This window comes from Neoarius graeffei, chromosome 4, assembly GCF_027579695.1.
Source record: "Neoarius graeffei isolate fNeoGra1 chromosome 4, fNeoGra1.pri, whole genome shotgun sequence".
Lineage (NCBI taxonomy): Eukaryota > Metazoa > Chordata > Actinopteri > Siluriformes > Ariidae > Neoarius > Neoarius graeffei.
The window spans coordinates 8,331,514-8,344,308 of NC_083572.1; the positions used below are offsets into that span (position 1 = coordinate 8,331,514).

General features: G+C 42.8%; 1 protein-coding gene across 1 annotated transcript in view; it reads left to right on the top strand.

The window, feature by feature from the left end:
* LOC132884813 (IQ calmodulin-binding motif-containing protein 1-like) overlaps positions 1-12,795 on the top strand; it is an 18,923-nt gene continuing 6,128 nt past the window's right edge. The window contains exons 1-12 of the mRNA XM_060918792.1: positions 1-299; positions 420-585; positions 660-780; positions 2,673-2,766; positions 2,874-2,973; positions 3,368-3,543; positions 3,657-3,763; positions 6,717-6,844; positions 6,963-7,105; positions 7,760-7,908; positions 11,456-11,587; positions 12,632-12,788. Of these exons, the coding sequence (XP_060774775.1) occupies positions 212-299; positions 420-585; positions 660-780; positions 2,673-2,766; positions 2,874-2,973; positions 3,368-3,543; positions 3,657-3,763; positions 6,717-6,844; positions 6,963-7,105; positions 7,760-7,908; positions 11,456-11,587; positions 12,632-12,788 (1,561 nt within the window). The 5' untranslated portion in view covers positions 1-211. The remainder of the gene's footprint in view (positions 300-419; positions 586-659; positions 781-2,672; positions 2,767-2,873; positions 2,974-3,367; positions 3,544-3,656; positions 3,764-6,716; positions 6,845-6,962; positions 7,106-7,759; positions 7,909-11,455; positions 11,588-12,631; positions 12,789-12,795) is intronic.

Below are 12,795 nucleotides of genomic sequence, written 5' to 3' on the forward strand. Positions count from 1 at the left end.
GTTGCTTCAGCAACTGAATATGCTTCTTGTGTCTGCTGTGAACTTGATATTGAAACTCTGTTTAAATTAATGAGCTTGGGTTTCAGTTTTGAATTAAAATAAAGACTCCACGAAGTGTAAGTGTTAGCTAGTTTGTAATGTTTTTGAATTAATAGTTATTTTAAAACGCGCAAACATTTTATTAGCAACGCGAGCTAACAAACAAACAGACATGGGGTTGTCAGAAGAAGATGAGCTGAAAAGCCTAGTGGCTAAAAAGTCAGAAGAGATTTTTATGGAAGTCTTGTCAAAGCTGAAAGGTGAGTGAATTTGCTGTTATTACACTTAAAAATAGTAATCCTAATCCAGAAAACAAGAATAACCTGTATTTGTTTGTTTACTTGTTTGTTTGCTGTGCAACTGTCCTCCTATTTGGAAAGACCTTTTAGGCAGAAAGTCTGTAGGAGACCAGAAGGATTTGGAGAAATTCAAACAAGACCTTTACAGCTACAGAGTCCTGGAATACTGCTCTTCTGCACTCAAATTCAATCCTGCCAAAATTAAAGGAAGTTATACTTCCATTACACAAATGGCAGACATGCTCAGGTAGGTAGAAAGAAATGTCTTGGTTTGCTTTTTGCACCAAGGTATCTGTTTTTAATCAGTTGATCTTTCTTCAGCACGTGCTGTGTAGGTATCGGCTCTGTACAAGAGCGAGAAGCGTTTCATCGTCAGTTTCTTCCATCTGTCACGGACAACATCCTGTTCCTCGCCCACCGCATCATGAACAGAGCAATAAGGGTCAGTAACCTAATTTTTGCCTCATATGATTGAGATCATTTACTCCAGGGGTGTCCAAACTGATCTATAAAGGGCCATGCAGCAGCACACCTGACTTGGCTCATTCAATCAACTGAACTGTCTTCACACAGTCAAATACTTGCAGCCACACCCACCCTTGATTAAAGGGTGGGTGTGTCAGTTGATTGAATAAGCCAAATCAGGTGTGCTGCTGCATGGCTGGAATAAAAACCTGCAGCCACACGGCCCTTTATGGATCAGTTTGGACACCCCTGATTTACACCAAATCATCTCATTATCTCTAGCCGCTTTATCCTTCTACAGGGTCGCAGGCAAGCTGGAGCCTATCCCAGCTGACTACGGGCGAAAGGCGGGGTACACCCTGGACAAGTCGCCAGGTCATCACAGGGCTGACACATAGACACAGACAACCATTCACACCTACGGTCAATTAAGGCTACGTTCACACTGCAGGCTGAAGTGACTCAAATCCGATCTTTTCGCCCATATGTGACCTGTATCCGATCTTTTATTGACAATATGAACGACACAGATCCGATTTTTTCAAATCCGACCCAGGCCGTTTGGATATGTGGTCCTAATTCTGATTCCTATTCGCTCTTTTCATATGCGACTTCAGTCTGAACCTCCAGGTCGCATTCATCCGACTTGCACGTCATCAACAAGCCACAAACGTCACTATTCTGCGCTGAAGTAGGCGGCGGGTCTCTCAAAAAAAGTTACAACAACATGGCGCATAATCACGGGCGCAGATAGAGGGTGGGACTCGTCCCACCCAGATTTAAATTCACCTCGTTCGGTCCCCCCCACTTATAGGGAGGAAAAAACGTCTATGCTGTCTTTCTTTGCATAAGGCAAACCTCACGGAAAAATCAAAAGACTAATTACCATTCGGTTTATTGAGGTGCACGGCAGTGTATACATATAGTTGCAACAACTCACATAAAACAAAGACTGATATTCGGTTGGTTGAGCTGCGCAGACTGCACAGGTTGCGAGCTCGAGCTTGGTTGCTATGGTAACCCACAACAAGTTTGACAGGCATATCGGGGTTGGGGTTGGTTTGCTGGCAGCTTTGTCCCCCCCAGTTCAAAAAACGTAGCTGCGCCCCTGCGCATGGCATCAATGCGAGGGACGCATCGGGCTGTGAAGGTTCTGAATCTTCTCAATGGAAGGACGCAGAGGTTAGGGAGCTGATTTCCATTTGGGGGGATGCAGCTATTCAAGCTAGATTGGATGGGTCATACCGCAACCGGGCGGTTTTACTTCCGTAAACACTGGCCATGCTCACTGCGTGTGACGTCGTCGTATCCTGCAATGCGCATGCGGAACACTTTTAGGTCGCTTTTCGTTCATACTGAGGATCACATACAAGTCGCATATATTTGTTAATGTGAACGACCTCACAAAAAAATTGGATTTCACAAAAAAATCGGAATTGAGCATTAAGCCTTGCAGTGTGAACGTAGCGTTATAGTCACCAGTTAACCTAACCTGCATGTCTTTGGACTGTGGGGGAAACCGGAGCACCCGGAGGAAACCCACGCGGACACGGGGAGAACATGCAAACTCCGCACAGAAAGGCCCTCGCCGGCCACGGGGCTCGAACCCGGCCCTTCTTGCTGAGGCGACAGTGCTAACCACTACACCACCGTGCCGCCCTACACCAAATCATGCATTCATTATCTGATATAGTGTGTGGGGATGCCTGTCCATGACCAGGCACTGTCCATACACATCCAGACACTCATTTACTACATCTAGGGGCTATTTAGTGTCACAAATCCACATACGAGCATGTTTTCAGCATATGCATGGGAAGATCTCAGGATTGACCCTGAAATGTGAAGTCTGTCTTTCCTTTCCAACAGGATAAAGGACAAACTGAGATGATTCGTCTCTTTCGGACCATCTTTAATTCTCTCAGCTGGCTTCTTCGAGCTCACACGCATCTAATTCCTTGTGGTATATCAAGACGGTTTTAGGATTTCAGCGAATACACGAGCTTAACGATGAGACGTATTGTAACAGAGTAATGCTGTGCCTGCTCTCTTCTCTTCTCTTCTCGTCAGTTCTCGATTCCAGATATTATGAGAGTGTACAGATGAGCGATGATGACGAAATCTCGGCAGTTATACTAACCATGTGGTACAATCTGTTCAGGACTAACAGGTAAAGCATCGTCTAGATATTATAACTGACCAACACAAGCAGAAGTCTGAATGCTCTACAAGAGCTGATTTTCTTTCCAGCTCTACCACAATCCTCTTGAATTCTCAAATCTGATTGGTCAGAAGGTTTTGATTAATTCAGTAAGGCATGGAAGTCATTCGTGTTTATATTAATTCTCTGATTGTTCTTGTTCGTCGTTACTATAGAAACACTCAGAGGTAAAGTTGTAACTTCAGGTTTTCCACTATGGGAAAGTCTTCAGGATGGACAGCAATGTGCTTTCTGTGTGCTGATGACGGAACAGCCTTTTATAGCCGTTACAACGCAATTGCTAATGGTGGTAGAGGAATAATCCTAAGATGTGTTCTTCCTTACTGCTCTCTTTCTCCTGCAGTTCACTTGTATCTGAGATGGCCAGTAAAGCGCTGTACAGTATTGTAGATGACGTCGTGTATAAAATGTCAAGCAGCTCTAACCCTGTGATCGGCAGCGCTGCTGTAAAGATTTTGCTGTTGATCATAGAGCACAAGAGTTCCTCCGTTACTTTGCGGCTTCACGAACGCTACAAAGGTAACCAGTCATCATGTCACATCACATCACAACCAGGTTACAGATGTTGTAATGCTATTTAGATACGGTATAAATAAGGCAGAGGAAAGCTGTAAGGTCAGGTTTTCCTGCAGGGCTGGATGATATGGTGCAAAAGGACTGGCGAGGTAAAGGCTTCGATGCAGCAATGAGGCAACTCCTTCATCGACTGCAGTCTGAAGATCCAGAACAACATACTCAGGTTTGTAGGAAATACTCTTTCACGCTATAGCTGCTTTGTTTAGTCCTACAGAGGTTCTGTGCAGATTTGGAGCCAAGAAAACGACAAGGCTGGATTTAAAAAAAAAAAACTTGGCAGGCCGGTGTTTCACTACTATTCTCTTTTAGGACTAATTAGCTGATTCCTGTCGAGTGCACACTTTCACTTCATATTGATAAATCTAAGATGATGTTTGGTTTTGTAGATGTTCCTTCATTATCACAAGCAACAATTTTTGTTTCCTAAGGAATGAAACATGACCGAGTGACTGATCTAGGGAAAATAATCAACAACAGGGTGGTGGAATGATGTAAAATTGAGTTGTTGGGTTTTTTTCCCCCCTCCTCTCAATAACAGTTTTGTTTTATTCCTCTTGTACCACAGCAATTTGCTAACAATTAGAATTTTTAACAGCTCGTTCACAATAACATATTAGAACAAGCGCATTAATAATATAAGGTTGTGATTTTGTATTACAGCTAAAATGACCACCTTCTTTTCTGACCAGTCAGCTTGAGAATTCAACAGCACTTGTGGTATAAGTCTTATTTAAGGCATGAAGACAGGACATGTTTTGTTCTTTTGTGCCTTAAAGCTGTACTGCTTTTCAGATTTTTCAAGTGTAGGTCATAAAGAGAATTTTCCCGACACCCAGTTATTTTTGTTTAGTGGACCGAAAGCTACTGAATTCGAATCACAGACTTCCAATTTTTTTTTTATTATTATTATTATTATTTTTAAATGGAGCAATTAATGAACTTGGAGCCACGTGGCCCTAAATTCTCCGCTATTTTTTCCTGCTTCACCATGACCCAATTCAAGACACTACGTCATGCATCCCGTGGTGAGTTTTCCCCGTTCACAGAAGGCATTGTGGGATACAAATTTGAAACAGGAGAGAAAAATTGAGGACGTGAGTGTGTGAATGAAACATGAAAGACCGACTACAGTAACGGAAAGAAAGGGAGAAGAAAAGACGTTATGTTCTATACGAAGGAAAGGAAACGCAGGACCAAACTAATAAATATCGGCGCTTGGCGAGCACCTCGGTGTGATCAGCTGTTCGTTTAGCGACAGAATGATGGAACTGTCAGTGGATGCTCAAAGGGAAACCTGTAGATGGCAGTGATGTGATACTGGATGCCACAAATTAAATAACTTCCCAGCCACAGAATGGCCTGGGTGTATTTTTTATTTTTTTTTGAGAGATATTGCAGAAATAAACATATCACAATGAGCATATTTCAGAGGGAACTAAATTTCACCGATTTTATGAAATTGAAAGGCCGTCTAGCTTTTAAGAGTACTTGTAATATTTAGAGCATGGGACAACGCCTCTACTCAGTGACTGTGTGATTCTGTTTTGTAAATAATCTGTAAAATGGAGGGGTTTTGTTTGTTTGTTTGTTTGTTTGTTTGTTTGTTTGTTTGTTTGTTTGTTTTTTGTTTGTTTTTTTAAACCCACAAACCAAGAAGGGGATGTAAACTTTTTAACTGGAGCTGCAGTGTTGTTTTAATGTTGATGAAACTCCTAAAGGCCAATTTATGCTGACAACCCAGTCCTCGCAGATGGCGTCGCAAATAGCGTCTGCGTAGCCCCCCCACCTTCGCAGATGCTCTGCGCGCACCTCCCGAAAATTGTGACCACCGCAGAAGCCTCGCAGACAAGAGGGCTCTGATTGGTCCACTCTACATCCGCTGTACACGCACTTCCGCTTCCCTACTTTCCCAGTTTTTGTTTTCACGACTGGCATTTTTAAAAACACGAGCGAAGATGGAGCAGCATGAAGAGCGGTTGATTGAGGAAGTGAGGAAGTACGTACATCTATACGACTCCAGTTCTAGTCATTATATAAAAAAAAAGTTCTAGCCATTATAAGTAATCGGAGGATAAACACTCCACTAACCACACCCACCAACTACTCCTAGCGACTTCGCGCCCCCTTGCGTTGTGGCAGTGAATAACATCGCGCACGCCTATTACTCCCCGCTCAACAATAAATTACAACTGTCTGCGAAAAGCTATCTGCGAAAGCCTTGTCGCAAGAGCATGCAGAGGCCTTAAGCGTTATTGGATTTGCCCCAGGGTCTTCTTATGGTGCCCCCTGGTGGCTTGGGGAGTTGTTCGTGACAACTTTTTTTTTTTTTAATTGCTATACGAACAAAAATGCTGTACAATATAACAAAACAAAGACACTAGTGCATAGACGGTGAATACAAGATGTGTAATGAGCAAAGGGAAAAGGTAGATTTTTGAAGTGCAAACTAAATCCTTATACAGTATCAGTAATTTGTAGTATATACACCGTACCAGTCAAAAATTTGTGCACCCCTACTCATAAGAATACTGAAGACACCAAAACTCTGAAACAACATATGGAACTATGTGATAGACAAAAAGTGTTGTGTGGTTTTTCTAAATCAAATTTTACATTATTCAAAGTAGCCACCTTTTAGTCCCCCCGCCTTTTTTTTTTTTTTACACTGACAACTTTTTGAACAACACTGTTTGCTATCTCAGCTCACTTTGTGCCACAGACTTTGAATAAATGATTCCTCAATTTTTTTTTAATATATTTTGGGGGCTTTTTCACCTTTATTGGATAGGACAGTGTAGAGACAGGAAATGAGTGGGAGAGAGAGACAGGGAGGGATCGGAATCGAACCCGGGTCCCCGGATTTATGGTATAGCGCCTTATCCACCTGAGCCACAACGCCCCCATGATTCCTCAATTTTAAAAAAGAAAAACCCTGAATTAAAATGGAAATAATAAATAAAACCAATATGATAGGGATCTAATTGTTAAAAAAAGTGAAAAATGTGTAGGCTCTTGTCTCTTATTTATTGCCCTTTAACACACAATACAGAATAAGAAGTACAGGAGAAGGGTACGTTGTTGTTATAATTAAGGGGGTATTTTTTTAATCTTATCAGTATCAATACTCGTCTGAGGAGAGGGTTCGAGCCGCCTGCGTGATCCAGGCTGCATGGAGAGCTCATCAGACCCGACGCAGGTTGAAGAAACTCCCCAGAGCCGTGAGTGCGTTACAGCGGAGCTTCAGGTGACTTCCTTCAGCTTTCCTACCAAACTCAAATTTCACTGTTTGATTTAAATGAGTCTGTACATGAGAGAGTCAGCTGTATATCCTATGCACTTTGTGTGTGTGTGTGTGCGCGCAGAGAGAGGAGACGCCAGAGACAGGCAGAGATAGAGAAAAGTCTTGCAGAGGAAGAACTGCGTCATCAAGTGCGTCTACGCAGACAGAGAGCGATTCGGCAGTTCCGCCAGCGGCAGCTTCATCTGATGGAGATTCTGCCTGCAGGTAACACACACAATCACACACTTTGTCTATTTCCAGGAGAAATGCTTTCCACAAATTAGGGGGAAAAAAATCTACAAAATTCCTAATTTTTTTTTTTCTTGTTGAGAAATTATAAATGAAACATACCATTTTGGAGATACAAACATTTTAGATTTAATAGCAGTTCATCAACTGCTGGTCCTCCTGGAACTTTTGCACCATCAGATCTTTTGTTTACTGTCGTCAGTCATTTTACACCATTAGAGTGAATCTATCTATCTATCTATCTATCTATCTATCTATCTATCTATCTATCTATCTATCTATCTATCTATCTATCTTCTGTTCAGTGTTGCCACTTTGACAGTTTTTAATCTTCATTTATCACAATTCTTGTTTTTAGCACTATTAATGCACATTCACATGGACAAAGTGCACGCATTTTTATCATGAGTTTATTTATTTTTTAAAATTGTATATTGTATAGTCAGCTTGTTCTTGGGATTTTTTTTCCCTTCTCAATTCTGTTTTATGTTGTACAGGATGTCTTTTTCTTTTTGCATGTCTGATAACTTGCTGCTGTAATATAACAATTTCCCAACTTGGGATGAATAAAGCCCGCCCACCCGTCCGTCCGTCTGTGTCTAGAATAATGTAATTGTGTGTGTGTTGCAGAGCACCTGGCACAGTTCCTGGGTGAGCTGGAGAACCGAGCAGCTCTGCTGATTCAGAGAGTGTGGAGAGGACACCGAGAGAGACGGCGGTTTGAGCAGAACAGATATCATCTCAGACAGCACAAAGCTGCGGTGACTCTGCAGAGAGCAGTGAGCGAAGGACACACTTTAATGCACATATTAAACACAGTCATGGGCTACAGTTAAGTGTGAAAGGATTGAAAAAAAAAAAACCTTAAAGGTCCCATGGCATGGTGGTTTGTTGATGCTTTAAACGGGCTCGTGGAGGCTTCCGGATGTTATATCCGCAACCTTTCTCGAAATGAACCCTCGGCACGTAAATATAGCCTCCTGGGAGAAAGCCCCATTTCAGCGCTTTTCCCAGTGCGTCGTTTTGCTAATGAGAAGCAGGAGGTGGGGAAGGGTAGAGGGTGGGGGAGGGGCTTGACCAAGCTGCGCGCACACATACTCGCTGGTATCAGCGCCTGTAGCCACGCTGCTAAGACAAAACCCCGTTCTCCCTCGGACTCCTTTCGTAAACTCAACGTGACACAGAGAACAGAGAGTGAGAGTGTTCGGAGTGGTAGTTTACGAACGTATAATACCCTAGGCTTGAACATGCACTCCATAACCAAAGAGGATAGAAGCAGCAACTACAGCAACATATCGCTTATCCAACAGAAGACATGCATTGCGGAGCAATAGTCAAACATAAGCTCATAAGTCACAGTCAATTTCCAGACTAAACTCAGTTTAACAGAGCATGCTGCATGCTCTTTGGTTTTGTAGCGCAGAGTACCTGGCTAACTGCAGGAAGCGGTTAGCTGCACAGCTAATGTAGCCATTGCTAGGCTAACGCACCGATTTTAAAACACGGCAAAACGACTTAACAGTTATACACTTACTTGTTCGGTGTTTGTTGCTGATGCGGCAGGGATGCTTGGTACGGACCCAGGCTTCAGTGACAGTTGATGTGCAAAACCTGCCCTGTACTGTCCCAAGTTGTGGAAACATTCCTCAGGAAAATGCTTCCGACAAACATACACCGTCTTAGGTAGACTCGACGGCGTATTATTGAAGTAAATAAAATTAAGCCACTGCGTCTTCAGGGGCTCTCCCGTCGGCAGTAAAAACAGACTCTTTTCTGTGTTGTCACATCCATATACAGCGCAATTTCCATGTTTCGCTCGCTTAGGTGATGCCATGTTGTGTCCTCTATGGTCTCCTCACTACAACTGGGCGGGGCAATCCATACAGTGGGTGGGAATCCAGAGGGGGGGCGTGGGGATCATCTCCCTTGCTGACGTAGTAAAGGGAAGAGCTTATCGACGCGCCGTTTTGACGCGCCATTCTCAAATGTTGGGCATAGTTTGGTTTACACATTATGAAATTTCTAGCCACTGGGGTGACTTAAGAAGGTCAGAGGAACTCATTTTAACGTTAAAAAACCTCAGAAAGTGAAAATTTCATGCCATGGGACCTTTAAACGTATTCCTAAAAAAATCGGAAATCATATCATAGATCACGCAAAATGGACGGAGCTGGATATATTTCATCTGGCCGACAAAGAACGTAATAAATAGTCAGTGTATTTGTGGGAATAATTTACTTTGTATAATATGAAAGAACTTTCTGGTTTTACAAACACACAGCTTTGTAAATGTAATATTATCCAAAATGAAATGCACGCTTTATTTTTAGTTTATTATCTTCGCCAGATAACTTATTGTATAAGAAGAAAATATAAGGCAGGGTAACCGCAACAGCCTTGATGGGCCGATTACTGCAGGCCCGTAATATAACTCAGAAAATATTATACAGTTGATAGCAGCAGGTTAAAGCAAGGCTACGTGACGTATTGCGCTCGAGGAAGATAGTCTTAATGGTTCTAGAGTTTTCAGGGCCGTAAATTGCTTACAGTGATCTAAAATAGTAATGCAGTGTAAAGTAACAGCTTTGACTGAGCTCGCGTTAACCAGAGTAAGGTTCAGTTTATCAGATAGAGTTCCATGTTCTAACAGTTCGTACAGTAAATGAACGTTGGTAGGTCAAGGACTTAGTTAGGTGTTACATACTTAATGAGATTTGGGTTCCTGGTAGACCTGGTTTGTCTAACAGGACAGTAGATGTGAGGAATGGACGACTGATTTACTGTTACCAGGCCATTAACTACTTTAAAGAGAAAAAAAAAAAGAAAAGCCAGATCTTAAAAACTCATGCCGGTAATAAATTAAGTAACTGTAACCTGGAAGAGTAACTGACATTGCGTTGAGACGGCAGGTTAAGAATATATTTATTTGCGCACCTTTGCGTTCTTTCTAGTCGAGTAATAAGCTTTATGGGTTGCAGAGACCAAATGTGACTTGCGTATACTAAATGAGAGCGCACCAAAGCGATACTTCGAATGCATCGCGTATTGCACCTAGAAGTGTATCCTTGACTTGCAAGTGACATCAAAGCAAAATAGAAACCCGGATGTCGGCCATGTCGGTGGATATACAAACGCGGGCTCAAGCGACAGTCCATACAAAACATAGTCACGCGTGCGCAACTCGCTTTGTTTGTTTTTCCACTGCGTTAAGCGTTCTTTTAGCTACGCCACATCTTTGTGCTGTATATGGTTGTGGTCACAGTAGTACTCGTGACCGTGGCACGTTCCGATTTTTTTAGAATTCCATCTGTGATTTGGAAAGAGGGCGAGGAAACTCCGAGGCTTAGTACGGAGAGGAGACGAGCACGGCTGAATAACATCGGCAGGGCTGATCTAACAGAGGCTAAAACCAAAACAGCTCATATTTGCGGTGATCATTTTATCTCAGATGAGATTTAAAAGCTTTCTCGATAATATCATGGAAGAATTTTATTTCGTGTTGCTAGAATTTTGCTATAAAATGAGCGTTCTGTTGTCGTGATTCAGTCGGTCGTTGGTATAATTTTACCACGTGTATTACCATTTCGCTTCTAGGAGCGCCAGCAAAATTATACGATAGAAATAATCCAGACTGGGCACCCACTCAGAAAACGGGCTATGTTTCGTCCTAGGTCGGACTTGATTCTTCGGCAGCCGAACCAGATAGAATGCGATATCTGGGTATTCGATGGTCAATAGAAACGTCTCATCTTCAGAAAAGTCTGACTTTTTAAAAATAATATGGGTCAAAACCCACACATATCTGTCTTCTTTTTGTATCGAATCTTCGCTCGACCGTTCAAGTCATGGTAATACTGAGAAAATTCAGCGTTTAGCTCTCAAAATGTCACCTCTTTGCTCGGTCACTGAAAAATCAATAAACAAATGTTATAAAAAAACAGAAAATTCAGCGTTGTTTACAGACACGCTTTCAGCAGCTGCCATCCTAGTTGCTTTATATATGCACCATCATGGCCAGGCGGACGCTCATGACGTAGCACATTTTGATCACGTGGTTGCAAGTCATCCATTAGCCCGAGCAGTCTGTTTTGTCCATGTAAGGTCTGAGGAAATCTAGACATCTAGGTCCTTTTCACATTTAGTTGTCTTTAGTTCGGCGGTGTTCATCTTGTATATGTGTCAATCATCGTCATGGACTGCGAGTGGCACTTGCTTTCGTTGAAGAGCAGACCAGAGGCTGTAGACCATAACTCTCTAGATTGGACAAGTCCTTTTGGGGTAAGTCCGTGTCAGCATCTAATCCGATTTCCTCGTGTGGTTGTTTAGATTCTGGCGTTCCTAAAGCGACGGCGATCTCAGAGGAGCTTTGTCGCACCATGGAAAAGCCCCAAAGGCCTGACTGAGAGCAGAAGGGCAGAACTGAAGAGACAGATAGAAGACCACGTCTCTCTTCACCCCGTGAGTCATCACACAGCTGTATAGAACACAACAGTCAATCTGACTTCCTGGACACACAAATGAACGTGTCTCGATAGTGTGGAACGTCCGTTACATTTACATGTGCAAGCCATATTTCTATTAACGTATGACTTTGTCTTGCTTGATCATTCAGGTTTGAGAGCGTACTGAAAAAGTTCCTGCTTCGTTTTTCTATCACACTGCATCATTCTTTACATTTACGACTGGACAATAACGGCGTATACACTGGGTGGTATGGTGGTGTAGTGGTTAGCACTGTCGCCTCACAGCAAGAAGGTTCTGGGTTCGAGCCCAGTGGCTAATGGGAGGCCTTTCTGTGTGGAGTTTGTATGTTCTCCCCGTGTCTGTCTGCGTGGGTTTCCTCATGTGCTCCGGTTTCCCCCCACAGTCCAAAAACATGCAGTCAGGTTAACATGGGGCGGGCTTGAGCAAGGTATCTAACCCCTAACTGCTCCCCAGACACTATAGTATGGCTGCCCACTGCTCTGGGTGTGCGTGTGTTCACTGCTTTGGCTGGGTTAAATGCGGAGGATGAATTTCACTGTGCTTGAGCATGCATGTGACAAATATAGGCTTCTTCTTCGTATAGTAAATACAGTCCATTGCTGCATGTTATAGCAACATGCCTTGAAATATGTGCAGCAGCCTGTGAAAATCTACTACGGTCTATAATTCAGAAAACTGCATACTTGCTCTTTTGCGTATATCTCAACCACAAGTTATGTCTGTCTGAGTTTTGAAAAATTAGAAAAAAGTTTTCTCACTGTCTATTTCACAATGGCACATGGATATGCTCAGCATGAAATTGATAGCGTGAGGAAATCTGAGATGAGATTGTAATCAGAAATCCTTTAAAGTCCTTTGTGGCGGTGTTATTATTATTATTATTATTATTATTTTAAATTTATTTATTTTTTTAAACTGCCATTTCAGGTGATCAGTGTGTTCCACGGTGTATTAAACACACTTCATAGTCACGGCGCTTGTTTTGTGCAAACACTGTGAGTCCCTTGTGTTTTGCAGTCCTCCGTGGTGTCTGCAGATGGTACTCTAGCGCTCCATGAGAAAGCTCAGCGCGCGCTGCAGCAGCACTTGATGACGAGAGCTTCGGATCGGGCTCAGGAGCAGCACCGCCAGGCTCTCGTGGCTCAGATCAATACAGACCTGGAGCTCCTGCTGAGTAAGGA